Below are 20800 nucleotides of genomic sequence, written 5' to 3' on the forward strand. Positions count from 1 at the left end.
TAGTGACTGGTCTTGTGCATGGTCTTGTGATGGTTTCTACTGCAACAATGAGTATAGTAGTAGTGCTCTCAAGAATCACACAGTAATCAGTGACACCATGGGTGTAAATATTTCCATGAAACAAGTTAACATACACAGCATGGCCCCTATTGTATCAGGTTCAATGCTCCACTTGACAATTCTAAAAAACATAAAATATTGCACATATTTTAGATGCTGGAAAAGTGAACTCCAAACGGCAATATTGACAGATCTAAAAAAGCAACAAGGATGGACTATTTTCCTTCAAAAACTAAAAAAATGAACAAATATTTTTACTGTATTTGTACACCATTATCTGACAAAATAAGTAGTACTTGTACACAATAATAATTTTTTTTAAACACTACATTGTATTTGTTTCTCGATTTCAAACTACAAAGAATTTGAGTTGAGATTGAATAAAGCATCTCTGTAGAGTAGTGCTCCATTCTTTGAATGAACATTGGAAATCTTCTGTCTGCACAAAGATGACATACCGCACTGTCCAAGCCAAAAGAGTTCAGGGAGGTTGTTTGTTAAACCCACACAAGCTACAAAGCACTAACATCTTGATTTCTCGATGCAGTCAAGAAAAACGTGCACGCTTGATGCTTTGATCACATGCCCACACGACAGAAGCCAAAAGAGGCCACCGCATGTGTGGAGCCAACAGAATATTCCTTTGCTTTGTCACAAGTGTAGTTTTCGCCACCCAGAATGGCTGGCTTTGAGTAAAATTCCAAGAGAATAAATTCACTAAGTGTTAAAAATATCATGCAGAAAATACAAAATAATACATACATGTATTACATACTAGACATAAATGCCTCCTATTCTAACACTGATAAAACAATATGTTGAGGCAAAATGAGCCAACCAAGCTGGCCACCTGCACAAACGACAGTCCATATTTATAAACTAAGGAAAGGTCTACAAGGAGGGAAGAAGGCTCAGAATAATAGTTTGCCACCATAGCATGGCCGTGCTGTGGACAGTGCAAAGCATAGTCCATATTTGGGTACCACACCAATATGGTGGCCAGGGTCTGATAATGAAACACTAGACCCAGTCTTATTTTTCATTGAGGGTATAATACGCTTGTGACAGCAATGCAGTTTTACAACATATATTCAGTCATTACACTGATACACGGTCAAGAAGGTTGCCTCAAAGTTGGCAAATACAGTGGAACGCTGCTATAACAAACACGACGGGGTCCACGCTAAATGTTCAGTACAGCGGTCGTTTGGTATAGCGAAATTAACTGCCAAACGTTTTGTTGCCATGTTGAATAGTGCCCTCTCTTGTCTAACTGAAGTGCGCTCTCTTGTGATGCTATGATTCCCTGTTTTCGTGATGTTTTGCCATTGCATTCACGTTTGAGGTTTCTAGAAATGTATCTGTAAATTATTTTTGTTTTTTATTAAATCTTGAGTTACAAAATTTATATTTAGTTTATCCTTCCTAGTCGTGAAGCTACCGCTCAGGATCGATCTCTGATGCATACTGTGGCGAATCTCGGTTGATTTGCAACTGCATAATGTTCGGTAAGTTTTGTGCACAAAATATTGGGAGCCAAGGACGATGTTTGGTACAGCTCAATGTTCGGTATTGCGGTGTTCGGTATAGCGACGTTCCACTGTAGACACCACACACCACAGCTGTGACACAAAACAAGAAGTCTGTTGATACTTTGTGACCTTGCGGCGGTGAGTTCCGTTTCTACATTGCCTTCAAGGCGGGGCTGAGGTCGGCGAAGTAACTGTGGGCGAGGCCCTCCTCGGCAGACAGTCGCAAGGAGGGGTTGCACACCAGGAGCCGCTGTAAGAGGTCGCGACCTTTGGCCGAAAGGCTAGGAACCACTGAGGAGAGCGGAGTACTGGGATGACAAATTGGGTAGGGCTGTGAAGAAAATGGTGGAAAAATGGTTCTAATTAATCAGACATGCATATTTATGAATGTCTACAAATCTCATGCTCCAAATGCTAAGGCTGTGTGTAAGGAACTTGTAACACATCATGAAATTCATCTGTAGATGACAGCACCCTGTGACACACGCCAGAACAAATTTCCAAACATAAAATTAAACTGGCCAGTCTCAACTTGTCTGCTTCCTTGTGACCATCAAGATCCATCATTATGGTCTTATAAAATTACTTGCATCAACATTTCCAGAAAAAAACCATACAATTGGTTTGATTTTGTAATGTAGGAAATTGTGTCATGTGTCCAACAGAATCTATGTCTTAATGAGGGTCACGCTGTTAGTGAAGAAAAATACTTCTACAAAAAAAATTTAATCGTCAGAACTATTTCTTTACCCTGTTGCGACTGGGAGTCTCAAGCATTCATTTTCTTACCTCTCAAAATTAGAGATTTCATGAATTAAGAGTAGAGGAGCAATTTGAGAGTAGTGCCTTGCTTAGGGACACAAGACCCATGGTTAGCTACACTTGAGCAGGGCTTGGCTTGTTGCAACGTAAGATTTTAGTCAGACTGTAAATGCATGGAATTCATTCTAGCAAGGGATGGGTTCCGCTTACCTTGAAGTCGGGCAGTTTGGAGATGCCAGGCCAGGTGTCCTCCGTGGGCGTCCCGAGGAGCTTGAAGATTCTCTTCAACTGATCATCCACGTCATTTCCCGGAAAGAGCGGCCGACCTGCATTTGCCATCTCTGACCACAAAAACAGAACATAACCAATTGCACCTTGTACATTGATATGGATTTGAACTGTCCATCTTTGGAACGGTGAGCTTGCCCATTTCCAAATCAGCTATCCTAGAAAAAGTTGGCAATCTCCCAATCAGCATGTTCCTAAATTGTGGCAGTTGTAAGGAAACCAGGTTTGCGTCCGGAAAGCAAAATACCGTAGGGATGTTTTCCTGAAATGATTTCCCAATTTTTTAAATCCTTGAAAGAATCAACCTCCAACGCCGGGAAGGTGATAGTAGTCATTCCTGAAGTGTTGGTGTTTTCAATTCCATTTTCAAGAAAACATTTAAAGAACTGTTCTGGACATAATCTTGACCTTGACATTTTGTGTTTCGCTGGAACACTGCCAAACTGTGAACATTTATCCTATGAAAACTGTGAAAAAGTTTCCACAATGCCAAATGTGATTAGAGTCAAACACAAAATGTGGCACATTAGGAATCGGCTTGATTCCACCAGCAAACTCTACACAGTGCCGTACAGCCTAAAAATGAACACCAAAGTGATTGCAAAATTGTACAAGTTTGCAAGTACCAATGGTGTACAGTACGTGCATATATTTTCAACTGAATTTGTACAAAACTATGGCACCTTTTCGTAAGCACAAAGGGTAAAGTATGAACACAGAATGAAAATTCTGCAAAAATGTCTACCACTTTATTACATGTAGGTTCTACAGTTTCACTGATGAGAATGTATTGTACATCTGCAATAAGCACAGATGTCAAACCTCACCCGCAAATATGCATCCCGCCGACCACATATCGATGGAGGTCGTGTATATCCTGGCACCGAAGAGCACATCAGGAGGCCTGTACCACAAGGTTACGACCTCAGCGGAGAAACACCTCACTGGAATTCCAAATGCCCTAGCCAGGCCAAAGTCAGCCAATTTCAGTTCGCCATTCTGAAAATCAAACACACACCAACCACTTGGGTCTGTAACTGTCAACTCTCCTGATTTCAACAAAAACTTTTCAAGGTAAGTCACATATCAAAAACGTAACACTTCATAAACACTAATGAGATGTGACTTTTTAGCCTGGGGAGATGTTAATATAATAAAGTTGCTTTGGGCATTTCAACCTTCACTATATTTTAACTTTTATTAAAGTGGCGTACATACATGTATTCACAGTGGCACAAAAGGAATTCAATACTGACTGGCAAGTGCACGTTTGTCATGTATCACTCACCCAACAAGCTTCCCTGCATGCATGTAAGTAGCTGATTTGTGTTTAGCTGAGATACGGGCCCCGAGTGGGACCAACAGAGGGCACGATTTGCCTAGCAACGGAGGCTCCTTTGGTAGGAACTCCACTTCGCTGGTTCACGAACGATTACGAGATGCATGCGTTGCGTACGCATCGCGACCAATGAAATGAACACTTCCTACCAGCGTGGCTCTTTTCAACTGATGAGGGGGAGCTCCTGCTCAACGTGGATAATGTGGTATCTAGTGCATCGAGTGGAAGTCTACTTTTAACACTTGGCAAGAAAGATTGAATTTTCTGTACCTTATTGATGAGGAGATTTTGTGGCTTGAGGTCTCGGTGAAGAATGTTCTGACTGTGACAGAATGCCAAGCCTCTCAACAATTGGTACATAAAGGACTGCAATGAAAATAAGTAAGGAAAAAAGGTGGGAAGTGACAACTGTGTTACATGTCATTCACCACATGAACAAGGTGGGAAGTGACAACTGTGTTACATGTCATTCACCACATGAACAAGGTGGGAAGTGACAACTGTGTTACATGTCATTCATCACATGAACAAGGTTCACTTTAACAATATGCCAAATTTTTACCAGAAATTATCAGGCAGATAACCAGGATGCACGATTGCCATGTTCCAGGGGGTCTATTAAGAGGTTACACATGAACAGAAATACGTTGGGTGGACAGTTAAGGAGTGAAATCTCGCTATCCGGGGTCATGGTATACTTGCGGTGAGGGTGCACAATGCAAGCTCATAGTTAGAAAAAACCCTGGGGTTTTGATGTGGGGACCGCCAGGCACCAACCTTGACAACATCAGGATCGATCTCACCATTGCAGGCGTCAAAGTACTTCTTGAGGTCTTGGTCACAGCACTCAAAGACCAGCGTGAGCCGTCGGTTGCAGTGCAAGACGTCGTGCAGGTGGACAATGTTCCTGTGCTTCAGTTCCTTCAGGAGGCAGATCTCCCGCAGTGCCGAACTTGGCACACCCTAAGCAAAATAATGCCAAACATATTCAAAGTATTAATTTTCAGGTACGTGTACTATATTTAGTCTAGCGTGTTTGAAACAAAGACATTTCAATACTCTTTTCAGTGGCTTAACTATGAGGGGGGGATGGTGCAGGGTCCTGTGAACCAGCAGAAGTCACCCCACTGCCCCAAATCTTAATATTAAAATGTTTGACCGATGCACAATCCACAGGACATATTTTTAGTGCCCTATTAAAAAAAGTGTGGCCTCCATCCCCCCTCCTTGGAAATTTTGCCCTATGAACAAGAATAAAATGTTAATTTTCTGAAATAGCCTTCACATAAATGTGAATCTGTTGTGTCCTGATCAAGGCCATTTTGAAATCTGATATATCATCTCATATTTTGTAACAAAGATAACAGACATGAAGCTCACCTAGGTGAAAACAAAACAAATCCAAACTGTCAAATCTTGGCTTTCTCAGTGCATGCAAACCCAATGGTGAATATGACAAAATGATTGCACGGGAATGTGCATGCCCCATGAGCAAATTGCATTTATACCGGTAGTCATGACTTCCCTTTAAGCATACTATGGTACATACAATTTCTAATTCCCCTCCCCTCCCAAAAAAAAATAAGACCCCAAGAAAAACAAGTTGGAGAAAAAATTTTGAAATAAAATGTAACATTATGACTCTGTGACACCAAATCTCACCTCATCATCATCGTCCAGCCTGACTCTCTTCAGGGCTACAATTTCCTGCGTTTCCTTGTTCTTAGCTTTAAAGACAGTACCGTACGTGCCTAGACAATGGAACAACATTAGACGGTGATCATTGGTCGTTACAGAGTGTATCCGCTTCATAAGTGACTTTTTCATACACAGGGACGCGCCACGATTCAAAGGCTTCGATTGGACCATCGCTGAAGTTACACGTTAACCTCTGGTTCCGTGGTTTCATGTAAACAGCAATCACTGCATACATTGTATGTGCAGTGCATGTGCAGTGGGAGCGGTTTAACCTGAAGTGACGTCACACTTACGAACCAGATTGAGGCCAACGGTGAGAACGATTAGTCAGGTGGTACGTAAATTGGGTTTCTGCAAAATAGTTTGATGGACTCACGATAGTATTGCTGTATTAGTACCGCTCCATCATGCAGCACAACATGAACACAGGTTACCAGCCAGTAAGCAGAGTATAAGTAAATGGAACAGCTTTGTGACCCTGGTGCACTGCCGCCTCTAGATATACATGTACAATTCCACATGAACAGCGACTTTCTGAAGCTTACACCAGTAACTGATACTGTTTTCCGCATTGAATTTGACTGCCTGTTTACACATGGAATATGATTTCGTACCCGGAATTGAGTTACATGTATCACAATGTCTGAATCTTCAGCCATAGAGGAAGGACACAGGAGTTTGAACTGCCCAGGCTGTAACATCTGGCCAATTACCACTTTCTGGCATGCCTGGTACATGTATGTCCATAGCCAGAGCGCAGCAAACGCTTGCTACGCACCACAACCACAAAACCCCTTTGTACCCTATGATCGCCGCCATAATTTGTCGATGGTAATCTGCATCCTTAAAACTTTGTGCAGTTCTGAGGTAAAGGATATTGAATATTCATGCCTTTGTTGGTGCTCGGTATGATCTCATGACAACATCCAATTTAATACTTTCCCGGTTGCTTGTATTACGCTGTGTGCCCTAAATTTACATGTATATGTGCAGTCATTGCCCTTAATGAGCTCTTTCCTCTGGAGTTATTTTGGGAATAAATAGCCCAGTTGTTTACAAGATTTTGTGTTTTGTTTGAATCATTTTTATTATGGCATTTGTACAAAAGCGTATTTTAAGAGATTCACGATCACTTCCTGTGATGAAATAGTGCATTTTGTTCCTAATGAACTAAGCTTTCAAGCAGTAGTGAACATTTTGTTGGCCAGTCTTAGCCAAATTCATACCAAGTCTTTGAACACTGAAGTATTAAACGGAGGAGAATAAAATTACAAACTCTGCATGGATAATGGAATAGTGTATCAAAGTGTTAAAAGTTTATTTACAATGGCAAAAGTAGGTAGAATATCATGGATTTTTCTCTATATCCTGTCACAGTGATAATTTGTATTTAATTGCAAGCAAAAACAAGCAAAAAGTATTGCTAGGATTCTACTGGCACGGGTTGTTTGGCTAAGATGCAGGCAGTAATCTGGCATTTTTGGAATGTTTTCTATTATTCATCTGACTTGGCGAAAACCATCATTGAACACTTTGAAGTGCCTGAGTTGCAACTCCTTCTGTGTCCTTCCTCTATGCTTCAACATATAGGCCTACACTATTTTAAAAAAGGGGGGTCAGGGCAGTTAGGTGGGTCGGGAGGGGGATCAACAAAAAATTTTTTGGCGGCCTAAACATGTGAAAGAAAAAAGGTTTGGCCTAGGCCTACATGTACATAGGCAAGCATGATAGGTTAGCCTAAGCCTCTTGCCATACATGCCGTAGGCCTAAGTATGGTCACACTGACAGTGGTTTGTACGAAGCAATGTTGTTGTGGGACAATGCAATAATCATGGTAATGGGTGGTCCTGGCCCAAGACTGGTTTTACTATTTTGGCCGGTGCCCCATGCATCACATGTGCTGGTGAGCACAGCTGAATAGCACTACCATTAGAAGGCGCTACATTCACAAGAATTCAAAAATTCTAAGCAAACCTCACACTCACAGTCACACACTCAAGTTCATGAATAACAATGCACATACGCACTGCCCATGTGCAATTAATTTGAGCGTGTGAGTGTGCTTGGAATTAATCTGATAAATCACGTAAACCTGCCAGAATGTACATGTACAAGACTGGTTTTCTGGCAGGTCCCCTCTTGTGAATCTAGCATCCTCAACATGTACAACGTTAGTACTATCATGCTATTCTGCTCGGAGGTGCATTCCACCAAATGGTTGTATTTCCGCACGCGAGCTCATTAATATATTCGTAATCCCACAGGATTTTTACAGTAAGACAGGCCATAATCAGGAGGCATCATAGAAATATTTCTATTAATCCCGAATTTAGGACTGATAGTTTCCAGTTCGGGGTATTTCTTTCACAAAAGCCCCAAATTGCAGACCTATTTTGGATAGAGGTGGGCAGCTACATTTAGAAGTGAGCACTTAGTTCTACTGCTATTTGGGGGTATCTTCGTTCAAAGGCGAATGAAAAAAAATTCACGGCTAACCCCTGTGAAATTGAAACGAAAAGTGATCTTCTGGCCGTAATCTTGAATTTCCAGTGAAAAAACGGAGGCCAACCTATTCACGAGAGTCAACAGGCGGCGCTATTTCGGTCCGATTTTGCACTGTTTTCTATGGGCGCGTATTGGCGTAGTGCAACCCTGAGATCGTAGCCAGCGCTACCCCCAGAATTGTGGAGTCATGATGGGGCACCGACAAAAAGAGTAAAACCAGTCTTGGGGCAAGACTGGGGTAATGGGGCGCAGTAGCGACAACTGGAAGTGACATAGGGCGAAAGGGGGGCAAAACGAGACCTTGTGCCGTATTTGTTAGGCCCCTATGTTTGAAAAGTGTTTTCTTTTCATCGGCCTTCCTTGTCCGTAAACTGGGCCACAGAGCCGATAACAATGGAGAACAACATTTTCTCCGGTTTTCATAATATCTGTCTGTGGGTTTCCTTTTTGGATAACTTACCTTCTCCGATTTTCTCTAAACGTTCAAATTTCTGCATGATTGATCAACAGCCAAACGTTGACAGCAATTCTTGCTCGCCGGCGCGGCGCAATAAGCTGCAGCTGCAGTCACAACATCAAAATCCATCCAACACAGGGCGATGGACGGAGCTTTACCGTCTCATACGGCAAGGCCCATCAAATACGGTGGCCCACAACTGTCATAGCAAAACCAAACCTCAAAGCAAAAGCGTCACAACAAAAGCGCCAATCTTCAAGAATTCTACCTTTTTTTGTACGCACAGTGTGTTTTTCATGATTATTGCAGCCTTTATTTGGCACTTAATACCGCCTCCCCACATCTTGGTGTATGTGATTAAATGTGCCTTCATATTACCCTTTTTCCATTTATATCTAACTTAATTATTCTCGTATTTTATCAAACATCGTTCGTGTACCGACCCTCAATACATAATTCTATGAATATACTGAAAATTAATGTTGAGATGAAACTAACTGAAGTTCATGGAAATATCGAGATTTTGCTGACCAGTCTTTTATAAAAATGCACAAATAACGAAAATTAGTTCAGTCCTTGACCGTGCACAAATGAGCTGTGACGGGAGCGAAGATCACCCCCAGTAGGAATGACCGGGCTTGAGACGAAATGGCGGGGGCCTGATGACCGTCGCAAATACAGGGACTTAAATAATGATCAGACAAGCTGGACCTAGTACCTAGGTTCAGTTCGCAAACTGTCTCTTAGCTTGCGGAACAAATTCAGGTCTGCACTTCACCTGGTCTGGACGAACTTTTTATACAAATGTCGCTCCACAGGCGACTCGCCTCCACTGGTTGAAATGCTGCAGGAGTCAACGACTCGACTTCTCACAGCCCACGTGTGTGTACCACGGTCTCCCCCTCTCTCCCCTCCCCCTAGCTCTGTCCATCAAAGCCCGTATTCTATAGTCTCCAACTCTTCTAGACATTTCTTATCGTGACGTAAGTTTCTAAATTACCCGTCCGTATTCTCATAACAGACTTCCGGACGTTCACTACATATACAAAAGTTATAGAAAAATTTTAGAAAATTCTAGGGAATAGTATTAGTGAAGTCATTTACTAGTGCGGCCTGGGGTCAAACGCCGGTCACAAAAAGGTTTGAATGGTTGTGTACAGTGTGAATCATGTCGAATTTGTAAAAAATAGCATATTCAAATTCAGACGGCTATATACATGTATACGTTCATGCTAACTGATCAATAGCACGGCTCACGTGGCTCACTGTATACATTTTGGGTATTCAATACAAGGATGGATCCTAAATTAGTGGTTTTTTTTAATTTTGTTTTGTTTTTGTTTTTTGAGAGGGGGCCTTTTGTGGGAGCAAAGATTTGGAATTATTTTTCATGTAACATTTTATGGCCTTTGTAGGGGCAATGCAATTTTGGATGGAAGAGAAATGAAGGAATTAGACCAAATAAATCACTTTTGTCTCATAACGGACTCAGCAGACCCAAGAAGTGACATTGTTTAAGACTGATTACTTTTGACTTTCTTAGATGTTTCATTGACCAACAATAAAAAAGAAAGTCTAACCTCATTTACACAGGTTTTTATCTTTAAATGAAATTGCAAAGGTAATGGGTTCGCGCAAAAGACTGTAGAAATTTTCGCAGAGACTATTCCAAGAAGATCAACAAAAACAGGCATGCCATAACTATGAAATGGAGCTCCCTCCACCTCACATATGTCCCAATTCAAGGTGGAGGTGTTTGAAAAGTACTCTTACAGACGCTTTCGAAAAGAGGAATTTGTGTGGGCTAGGAAATTGTGGGATTGTGTATGGCCCAGGATCATCTCTATAGATTCAGGGGCTCCCGTCTGGGGGAAAGCAGACAAAAGTGTTATCGGAAAATTGTCAGAAGAGCCTAATAAGGTGGAAGGATCCTGAGAAGACTTGGGAACGTTCACTTTTGGGGGGTGAGTTTGTTTTGGCGGATAAAAAAATCATTGGTTAACCTACTAAAATTTGAAAATCAGATTTTGTTGATTTTACACTGTTTTCAACGGAGCTTGAATTAGTTCAGTGCACCCACATGTCCTCGCAGGAGACCAACACTAGTGAATTGAAAAAAATTGGACACGTAACACGCTTATTCGGTCTGAGTAAAAATAGGACGCCACTCACCGGACTATACAATGGAAAGTAGTTCCAGTTGTTTTGGAGCAGACGACAGCACTCTCAAGCAGACATGGCAAAATCTGATTGGCGGAATGTTTTGAAGGTAGAAAACAATCCGCTCCCGCGTCTTGCATTTTTTCAGTTTAAAGACAAGAAATCATATTCCTAGTAGTTGTGGTAAACTGCTTTAATATTACTGAATTTTAACAAAAGTGTGAAAAATAAATATATATTCGTCTTTTTACGGAAGTAAATTTGGGGCCTATATTTTTAGCGTATTTATATTATTTCTGATGGGTGCTTCGCATGCACCTGTTTCCCGCATGTGTGTACATTTTCAATTTGTACACTTCGTAGGCTTACGTGTTGTAGCCAAAATGCTTCCCCGAAACCTGCTGTATTTCGTCGCCCTTTTGGGGCTCCTTGTCGTTTTTTGTCCTACTATCCGGAGCGACGACGATGAAGCTCCAGTGGAAGTGGATCAGGGTAACATGAGCTTCGTTCTTGATTTTGAGACTACTCCTAGTCTCGGACGTATATTTTGGGAATCGAATATTGCATTGCATCTTTATCGTGATAAAATACAGAAACGTTAAAATCAATGTGAAGATGTGTCATCTGACTGAGTCTCGACAGAAGGATGATGATACTGTAGGGTTTGCGGACTTTTTACCCAATTTCAATAACTGTTAAACGATAGCTCCCGGCATAATAGGCCCAGCCAGGCCATTGCAAACTGGATAGGCATAGGATAACTGACTAGGCCTACATGTACATGTACTAGTAGGCATTCAATAGTTTTTCGTAGAAATTAGATTTGAAAAAAACTGAGACATATGCAATAAAACTCTTAGTGGAATACAATCTATCAAAGTCAAAGTAGTAATGTGTTATTTCAGCATTTTATGCAAAATGCATAGGATGCAGAACTAACACAGGACTAATTGGGAATTTGGAATTCAGATGTTTGGAGGTCTGCATTAGTCATGTTAGTTTTAAGTGCAGTCTTGACACTGGCACAAATTTAGCGTATGCCATCCTGAGTTGATTTGCCTTTGAATAACATCCAATCATAGGATAATCAACTCAGAAGAGAGTACAATAAATCTGCTGAAGGTTCAAGATTGTGCTTAACATTAGAAAAGTATCAGGCCTGTGGGGCCAGGCTCCTATTACGTAATTGTGACAGTTTTTATTTTCATTAAAAGTAAATCTAACAACTGCTGTTGTTTCATTGTGCAACCCCTCAGTCACGGATGATGATTTGAATCTAGGAGAGACAGTCATTTTGGATGAGGACACTCTCATGGATGATGAGGATGACAATGACGATGATGACGATATGCCAGAGGTGACAGAAGAAGATGGAGTCCTTGTACTCACAAAGGACAACTTTGATGATGTTGTCATGAAAAAGGACATCATTTTGGTGGAGTTTTACGCCCCATGGTACGTGTATACCTCCAACTTCTGTTCCCTGGTTTCTGGAATAAAGTGTGGGCGTTGTCAGAACTTTTTCTGCCGGGGGGAAGGGAAGGAAACGCTCATCGGGTCCGAGCTTATGAACCAGTAACAGTGGAATGGGATCAATAGAATTATTTTTCTCCAAGCAATTGGTGGTTGTCATCTCCTTTCATCTCTTCATTCTTGTTTTGTTTGGGGGAAGGGGCGAGGGGAGAGGGGAAAAAATGTCCCTTGCTCTCCTGTTGCAGCGTTCATAGAATAAGGAGTCCATTGTACAGTAAGTTCAAGTTACCTTGAAAGGTTATCAGGTGTCAAAATTGTTGGCACACTACCAACAAACTGATATGTGTCCGAATGCAAAATTTGTTTTTTGCAAGCATGAAGCTTTGTTCTTCAAGGGATGCATTTTTGAGGGGTGTTTCCCCTCAAAGGAAAAAACATTGAAGGAAACATTTGAAGAGGGCATCAGCCTCCAAATGAGGGCAATAAAGGCATAGATTCATGTACATGTAGGTCTCATTTAATTGTAAGCTTGGATGGCATTTTCCTCAAATTTGCATTTGGAATGAGCTCCATACCGGGACACCATCTGACGACCTGTGCACAAACTGTATGAGACTGGTTGGAAACCTTTGTTAGCTCTAAGTACATGTAAATGCTTCAACAGTTTCCCTGGGAAATCTAATTTTAAGGACATGCCATTGCTTTCTGATAACTGATGCGTCACTGCAGGGAAAACTATATTGATGTCCGTCTGTGGAGTTCCTCCCTCAGACCTGTGGGGAATCATTCTTCACATGGGCACTTTCTGCATCTGTACTTGTGTTGTCTCTCAGGTGCGGTCACTGCAAGAATCTGGCCCCAGAGTACGCTAAGGCAGCCCAGACACTGAAGAAGGCAGACCCTCCTGTCCCGCTGGCGAAGGTTGATGCCACTGTGGACAGTGACCTGGCGCAGCGATACGAAGTGTCAGGATACCCGACCCTCAAAATATTCAGGAAGGGGGAAGTTTCCAACTATGAGGGGCCCAGGGATGAGTCAGGTCAGTGGCAGTGTTCCAGCACTCAAACTGGAACACTCAAAGTTAAAAACTTGTGCTCTTACTCAAGCACTAGGCTAGTTATTATTATTTTGCTCCACATTGCATATTGTTGATACATGCTTTTGAGAGGAACTCACCAGATGTGTGCACCGGTTCGTGCACACTTAACTTGCAACATGCTGACCACGCTCGCCCAAATTCTTTTGAACTTACTTGAGCTGTGCGTACACTTTTTGTGTGTATATGTACATGGATGCTGGTTGCATCTAGGACCTTGTTTGAAATCACCCCAACTACATGTACCTGTCTGTACTGATGAGGGAGTGCTTCTAGGCATAGCAAATTTGGTACCGGGGTGTAATTCAGTAATACATTCAGAGGGGCAACTTTCGATCAGCTTATCAAAAATCACTTTTTGCACATGAAGGCTTCACTCTCAGAATGCACAAAAACAGCCACAAACTTCTCAGACCAAAAATCTCAAATACTCAAGTGTACAAGCCACCAGCAATGCTGGATGAGGTGCAAAGGTGCATGGATACCTGAAACACCATTTTAGCATATTTCTAAACTGTACAACCGTTTCATGTATAAATATTAATTAATTTATTATTAATTTTACATCTCCTCTTCACAGGTATTGTGAAATACATGAAAGAGCAGTCAGATCCCAACTGGGAGCCCCCACCAGAAGCAGTGATAACTCTGACCTCTGAGGACTTTGATGACACAGTCAATGAGGCTGAGCTCATCCTTGTAGAGTTCTACGCCCCTTGGTAAGTAGACTTAAGCCAAAATCACAAGCTGACATACACTGTTGGCCTACCCTTGATTTTCATAACCAGTTTTTATTATTAAAATTTTGTCGTTCATTATTTTGATTTCTTTCTTTTTTTTTTTTTGCTTTTTTTTAACAATAACTTGTGAGAAAAACACAGGAGAGAGCTTCTAATGTTGTATATGTAATTCCATGTTAGAAGCTTGACTGTTTCACACCTAAGGATTGTCAAGCACCCATGAACAGTGCATATAGTAGAAACCGTGGCCCCTGTCAAAACAGCAGTTTTTGTAAACGCTGTTTCAGTACATTTCATTGTTTGTGCAAGTAGTGTTTATTTTTTTTAATGTAAGCAGTTGTTTTGTTATTTGTTGTACTACTGACACCATCATTATGAAAAAATATCTTCGACAGTGATGGATGCCATACATTCATTTCTTCGTTAGCATGCATTTATAATTCTAAACTTTGTTTTATTTTAAAATTCTTTCCCTTTTTTGAAATTCTGTGTTTGACAAGAAACAGTGCTCATCATGAATTCTTTCCATCCAAATCAGTAGGTACATATACGTACAAGTACATGCATACATCATTGCCATCTGGAGGTTTAAATTAGAAGGGAAAATTTTCAAATAGGTCAAATGGTAAGGACTGTTGTCTGTAGCATTGAAAGGACTGCATCATTTGTATTACTGGGATCATTAGATTTAATATTGATGATGTCTTCTCCCCTACTTGAAGGTGTGGCCATTGCAAAAGGCTGGCTCCGGAGCTGGAGGCTGCGGCAGGTGTCCTGAAGGACGATGACCCTCCGATTCCCATCGCCAAAGTGGACGCCACAGCAGAGAAGGACTTGGCCACGCGGTTCGGCGTGACCGGCTACCCAACCCTCTTCATCTTCCGGAAGGGGGAGAAATACGAGTACAAGGGTCCCAGGGAGAAGAGAGGTACATGTACAGTCACCGGATGTGTGATTTACAAGATGTAACCTCTTGCAAAATCTTTCAACTGCATCCATGTGAAAGTTGGAAACAGTCTTAGTCCTTCAAAATCCTCCATTACTTTTTGAAAGTGTTGCTTGTGGAGGTAACCACTGCCTCAATCCTTCAAGAAAACTTCCTTGGAAAGTGGTAGATTGTTACCACTAAATGACTCCTTCTAGCAAAACCCTTTGCGGGGTGTGTAGCAGTAGTGAGGCTTACTGTCGCAATCTCTTCCTCTAAACACTGAATCTCTCCCTCAGGAATCCTGGACTACATGAGGAAGCAAGCTGGAGATAGCTCTGAGCATCTGGCTTCTTCCAGGGCCCTCAAGCAGTTCCTGGAGTTTCAAGATGACATCAGCATTGTCGGCTTCTTCAAGGCAGAGGAGGAGAATCTGTACAAGGCTTACTTGGAGGCAGGTTAGTTCGCCAACCCCTTCCCCCATTATTTTTTGGACTATAATTTCTCCAGGTTGCTGAGTTTGACTTTATTCACTTATAACCAACACTATCTAAAGACTGACAGAGGTGCTGCAATAAACCAATAGATTTAATTGTAAAAAAAAAGGTTTCCCACACTGACATCAAAGAGTTGTGGTTCTAAGGTAATGACTTGAGGGAAGACTACCGCTTCGGTCACACTTTTGACCACCAGTTGATGAACCAGTACAAGGTCAACCCCAACTCCATTGTCATCTTCATGCCAGAGAGGTTCCAGTCCAAGTACGAACCTAAGAGACACGTCTTTGACAAGGTGGGTTTGGTCATTGCCAGGGATGCAGGAAGTACATTGTACAAATCAGATTAAAAGTGCATGCTGTCTGCTTTATGCAGCACCAGACTAAATCCTCACCCATTGATTGGTGGGTCGTCAATCACATCTCACTGACTTTATGTTCATCAGTGCAGCCGTTAAATATACCCATGGGATGTACCACTTAAGTGTGTGTGGTGAGCATTCTGTACAACGCGTGTGGAAAAGGCCCCATTCAGTCTTAAAGACAAAATTTTAGTTATGGCTGGGAATGTGAAAACTTCATTCTGTGCATTTTCTTCATGTTGAGAAAGTTTACTTAAGACATGTACACAAACCGAATTTACTCAGGTGTTGTACAAAGAAGATATAGATTTTTTTACATTCATACACAAGAAAGAAATAATTTCAAGTGGAGAAATGAATTTAAATGTTTAGTTTACTGTTGCTTTGCCTTGTATGAAATAGAACAGGCAGTCTGTCAACTCATGAAATTATTCTTACCATTGCATGTTTGTGAAACATTCATTATCAGTGTTGTAAATCTTGTGCATATACTTACATTTGGATGAACCTGGTCTGCTACAGGCTGATGCATCTGCTGCCGAGATCCAGAGCTTTTACAGCGACAATAACAACCCCCTGGTGGGTCACATGACCAAGGAAAACATGGACAAGCGATACAAAGATAGACCGCTGTTAGTGGCATACTACGATGTGGACTGGAGCTTTGAGCACAGAAAAAGTGAGACCCTTCGACTGTACTGGAATAGGGATTATTCACCATACAGTGTGACATTAAGTGATGGGAAATGGTCAACAAGTTATATCCACCAGCGCTGCCTAGGGAAACAAACTGATTTTCAATGTTTGTCAGGGAAGAAGATTCTTCTTATAATAAGTGTATTTTGAGTCAAATTTGAATTCATCCATTCCTGTTTCTACTACATGTACATTGAACGTCTCAATTTATCAAACATTTTGCCAAGTTGTCTGTTGATTCACGTTCAAATGGAAATCGCTTAAATACATGGCATTTGTTGATCATAAATTTGAAAATGGCCTCTCCGTGGCAACCTCTTGGTAGCACACGGTATTGTGAATCCCCCTAATCGAATCTGTTTTATACCAAGGAAATTACCTGAATATTGAGTTTGATTGTTATCTTGTAGGAACAGCACATGTGAACTATTGGGGACTACTTGGAATAAATTATGGACTGTGTTCTTAATCTTACAGTCTCTTTGTCATAATTTACGTACAGAAACAGAGATTTGGCGTCAGAAGATCCTAGCTGTGGCCAAAGACAAAGAGTACAAAGATGTCACATTTGCTGTCGCTCAGGAAGAGGAGTTTGAGGACCAGCTCAAGGACTTGGAATTGGATGACAGTGGGGAAGAGATTAACGTGGGCCTGTTTGCCGACGGGAAGAAATACAGGATGGAGCCGGACGAAGACTTTGACTTGGACGTTCTGCGCGATTTCCTGAAAGCCTGGAGGAAAGGTGAGTTCTCCAGAACACGTAGATAAGTTTTGAAAATGCAGTGCCAGGGCAGCTTTCCTTCACTAGTCAGTTGCTTCTTGCCACTCCTTACCCGGTGTATTCACCCATTGCAAGGATTCATCCTACATTTTGCTTCTGGTTTAACAGACAGTTTAACAGACATTGTTGAATCGGCTATTACTGTCTTTTCTCCAGAATCTGCTTCTAACATTCACACATGAATGTGGTATTTCTGTCAACCCTCAGGCAAACTCCAGCCTGTCATCAAGTCGCAACCTGTCCCCAGGAAGCAAACAGGACCTGTCACCGTCCTGGTGGGCAAGACCTTCGACAAGGTGGTGCGGGACGAGCGGAAGGACGTGCTGGTGGAGCTGTATGCACCCTGGTGCGGCCACTGTAAGAAGCTGGAGCCCACATACAAGAAGCTTGCTAAGAAGTACAAGGACCGCCACAGCGTCGTTGTGGCCAAGATGGACGCCACAGCCAATGACACGCCAACCGATTACAGTGCTGCGGGCTTCCCGACCATCTACTTAGCCAGAGCTGACGATAAAAAGAACCCGGTCAAGTTCGAAGGGGGGGACCGATCCCTTGAAGCACTGAGTAAATTCATTGAGGACAATGCCTCCACGCTGAAGGCAAAGAAAGCAAAGGAGGAGCTTTAATAGTAAATTTTTTTAAAGCCAAACTTTAAATCCTTTTTTGTCTTCAAAGTTAGGGACAGCTTTTAAATTTAACTTGTAATTTGTACTATCTGTTATGATGTTTAAGAGATATATATGTTAAAAAATATGGTTTGGAATTTGCAGATTGTCAAGGTTGGTACATTGGAAGGCAATTTACTGCCTTTATTCTCCTTTACCTCATCATGTGTTCTTGCTTGCCGTGTCGATGGCTGTGCCTTTGATCATTCAAGTCAATTAAATAGTCACCTTGGCAGAAAAATGTTTGACGAGAATTTTGCGGCCCGATTTAGCAAGAGTGTGCACCAGTAATTGGAAACAAGGGTACAGAAGAGAAGCATGCCGTAAAGATGAAAAGTAAAACCTAGGATGTTGAAGCATCTGAGAAGTGTTACAATCCAAACGTCTCCAAACTCTTATCGAACTTTGGTCATTGCAAGGTGCAACAAGATCAGACGAGAAGAAACTGTACCAGGAAAAAATGAACGATAGGACGCTCAAAAATCCTGCCCCTAACCTCTCTCCATCAGTATTTATACACTTTTAAGACATTATCTCAAAGTAAACAATTACATCTCCAGAAGTCACAATATTCTAGAAAAAAGCTGACCCCCTCCGTGAATGGTGCATGTGTATGTAAGAACAAAACTTTCCTGTATTTTCTTTGACCTGTAGAGACTCTTGAATTCTGATGTATGCTAAGGTCAAAAGGTCAGACCCATGCATCGCATGCTTGCATACAGTTGTACAGGTTAACTCTGTGTAGGGTGTGAAGACAAGGATTTGTAACGAGATAGCGCTTTCTTAGGCCCTTAAATGGTCATTGCTCTGAGTAACACCACATTTTGCTTTCAGCTTCTGTGCTTTGACAAGACTTCATGTAGCTTGCCCAGTGTCTGCAATTCTGTGCCATCAAAACTGCAATATTTTGATACTTAAGACAGATTTAAAAGTTGTCATTGAATGGTATGAACTGTACATCTCGCTTTTGCTGTGTCCATGGAGAGTTGCATTTTGCCATTTAAAGTGCCCCCTTAAAATTGCGACCATTTTCAATTTTGTTCTTTTTTTTGCTTTAAAAATCAGCTGTTGAGCCATTCTTGCAAACGTTTAGTTCAGCTTCATTTGAGCAGTGACATATTTTTCCTATTCTTTCGTACATTACTATATTCCTACTTTTCCCCTGTTTGTACATGTAGATTGGTACTGTTGCTGTTTTACAATTGAAGATCACTTCAATCGGGAAATTTGCACACACACAGAATTGATATATTTTTATAGTGTGGCCAAATACCAGCACATTTTGTGTATGTTGCTTGAACCAAATCTAGCAAATGGCATCATTGGGCGGGCAGTTTGGGCCCTTTCAATTTAAACTTCATCATGTCATCTTACTTAATTTATTTGATTCCTTTACTCAATAAAAAAGTATTAGTGAAAACGTGGAATATGATGGGTACTCCCTTTTTTATGAGGAATAAACCAATATCCAAGATAAAAGTGCAAGCGATTTGCCTCTTTTTTTCTCAGCAGTCATCAGAGAACAAACAATGGACTTCATTTATGGGGAGATGGCTTATGCATGTTCATGTAATATGTTTTCAGTTTAATTTTGATTTTGAGATCCAAAACTTGATACTATAGTTTGTCGTTTCAGAGATGCAAGGATCCATGCAAATTTTTAGACTCCCTTAATATGCACCTATATACATGTACTCCTCTTCAATGTTTGTCAATTGAAATCATTTGGAATCATTTTTTAAAAGAGGCACTTTTTGATTATTAAATATTGACCCAGCCTACCTCAAAGAGAGAAGGTGCTCTTGTCATGACGTAAATCAGCGAAGACACTTCTACATGTAGGTTGTGAAAAGATTTCTGAGACGAGGTTGCATGCTGGCTTATTGCCACATACTTTAATACACAACATGAAATTGCTGAAGAAATAGAAATTTACGATAGCAGAATCTCCCCCCACCTAGAGTGGGATGAGTGTACTATTATGTATTATATACATACATATATCTATTATTTCCTAGTCCACTACTCCCATTTGCTAAATTCTTGATCACCAGTGCGCCCTTACTTGCTCGACCCCGGAGAAGGCAGTCACCATGTTCTTCCTCTTTCGACACACAAAGAGCACCAAGGCTACGGGGAGGAGGGAGAGAGATTGGTAATCTGGTAGTTATGCAGTAGTACACTTGTCCAACTCTAGGTAGGGGGAGAGTCTACTGCCTGCAACCTATGCAGTTTACCAATACATGCAGAGTAGCACCAAACCAGAGGACAGTGCGAAGGTGAGAACAGACTGTCGACCCCAAGCCTCCAGGAGGAGTCATATAACTTGCAACCAACAAGGAAAAGCATATCAGTAATATATTGCAAGGGCAAGCACAAAAACAACTCACCATGTAGGTGTCTTGAGTGCACTCACTTGTAAGGGGAAGGATGACCGGTACTGAGATCCAACATGCGGCATTACAAACATCTGAAATTGGGACAAATTAAAAATAAGCCAAGGACAACGAAACAGAGCACTTATATGTTGTTGGCATTGATCATCAGGACAAGTGGGCCAGTCTGAAATAGCAAACTTGACAGCCATGACCACCCACCTGGCAACAGTGTCTCTGAACACTGGATGGTGACCGGTGAGGCTTAGAATGAGGATTGGTGGGTAATTCCAGAAATCAGGGGTCCAAAAGTGTGACATTTTTGTGTCTCTGTTACATCTGACCTTTGTTATTTGACATGGAAATATCACCAGAATTGTTTTCAAACAA

At 41.5% G+C, this 20800-nt stretch overlaps 2 protein-coding genes across 2 annotated transcripts; one reads left to right on the forward strand and one right to left on the reverse strand.

The window, feature by feature from the left end:
• Positions 1–6: 6 nt before the first annotated feature.
• On the reverse strand, positions 7–8801 carry LOC110973569 (cyclin-dependent kinase 5-like). The gene is made up of 7 exons (XM_022224474.2): positions 8645–8801; positions 5644–5732; positions 4759–4944; positions 4252–4347; positions 3470–3641; positions 2565–2695; positions 7–1923 (listed from the first exon to the last, which is right to left on the reverse strand). The coding sequence occupies exons 1-7, from the start codon at positions 8679–8681 to the stop codon at positions 1744–1746; spliced, it is 891 nt and encodes a 296-aa protein (XP_022080166.1). The 5' UTR covers positions 8682–8801; the 3' UTR covers positions 7–1743.
• Positions 8802–11121: 2320 nt separating this feature from the next.
• Positions 11122–19514, forward strand: pdia4 (protein disulfide isomerase family A member 4). The gene is made up of 10 exons (XM_022224388.2): positions 11122–11293; positions 12058–12256; positions 13108–13313; positions 13951–14089; positions 14833–15038; positions 15335–15493; positions 15679–15827; positions 16416–16572; positions 17092–17331; positions 17578–19514. The coding sequence occupies exons 1-10, from the start codon at positions 11131–11133 to the stop codon at positions 17994–17996; spliced, it is 2037 nt and encodes a 678-aa protein (XP_022080080.2). The 5' UTR covers positions 11122–11130; the 3' UTR covers positions 17997–19514.
• Positions 19515–20800: the final 1286 nt, after the last annotated feature.

This window comes from Acanthaster planci, linkage group LG17 (assembly GCF_054643075.1).
Source record: "Acanthaster planci isolate LZ-2023a linkage group LG17, COTS_SCS, whole genome shotgun sequence".
Classification (NCBI taxonomy): Eukaryota; Metazoa; Echinodermata; class Asteroidea; order Valvatida; family Acanthasteridae; genus Acanthaster; species Acanthaster planci.

What these genes read in the sequence shown, in the direction of transcription:
- LOC110973569 (XM_022224474.2), bottom strand. Translation starts at nt 8,681, where the DNA reads ATGCAGAAATTTGAACGTTTAGAGAAAATCGGAGAAG. An exon ending in AAAATCTCCTCATCAATAAG is followed by an intron (nt 3,642 to 4,251) that starts GTACAGAAAATT and finishes TTTGATTTTCAG; the next exon opens with AATGGCGAACTGAAATTGGC. An exon ending in CCAAACTGCCCGACTTCAAG is followed by an intron (nt 1,924 to 2,564) that starts GTAAGCGGAACC and finishes TTTTCTTCACAG; the next exon opens with CCCTACCCAATTTGTCATCC.
- pdia4 (XM_022224388.2), top strand. Translation starts at nt 11,131, where the DNA reads ATGTGTGTACATTTTCAATTTGTACACTTCGTAGGCTTACGTGTTGTA. An exon ending in TCCAGTGGAAGTGGATCAGG is followed by an intron (nt 11,294 to 12,057) that starts GTAACATGAGCT and finishes GCAACCCCTCAG; the next exon opens with TCACGGATGATGATTTGAAT. An exon ending in GTAGAGTTCTACGCCCCTTG is followed by an intron (nt 14,090 to 14,832) that starts GTAAGTAGACTT and finishes CCCTACTTGAAG; the next exon opens with GTGTGGCCATTGCAAAAGGC.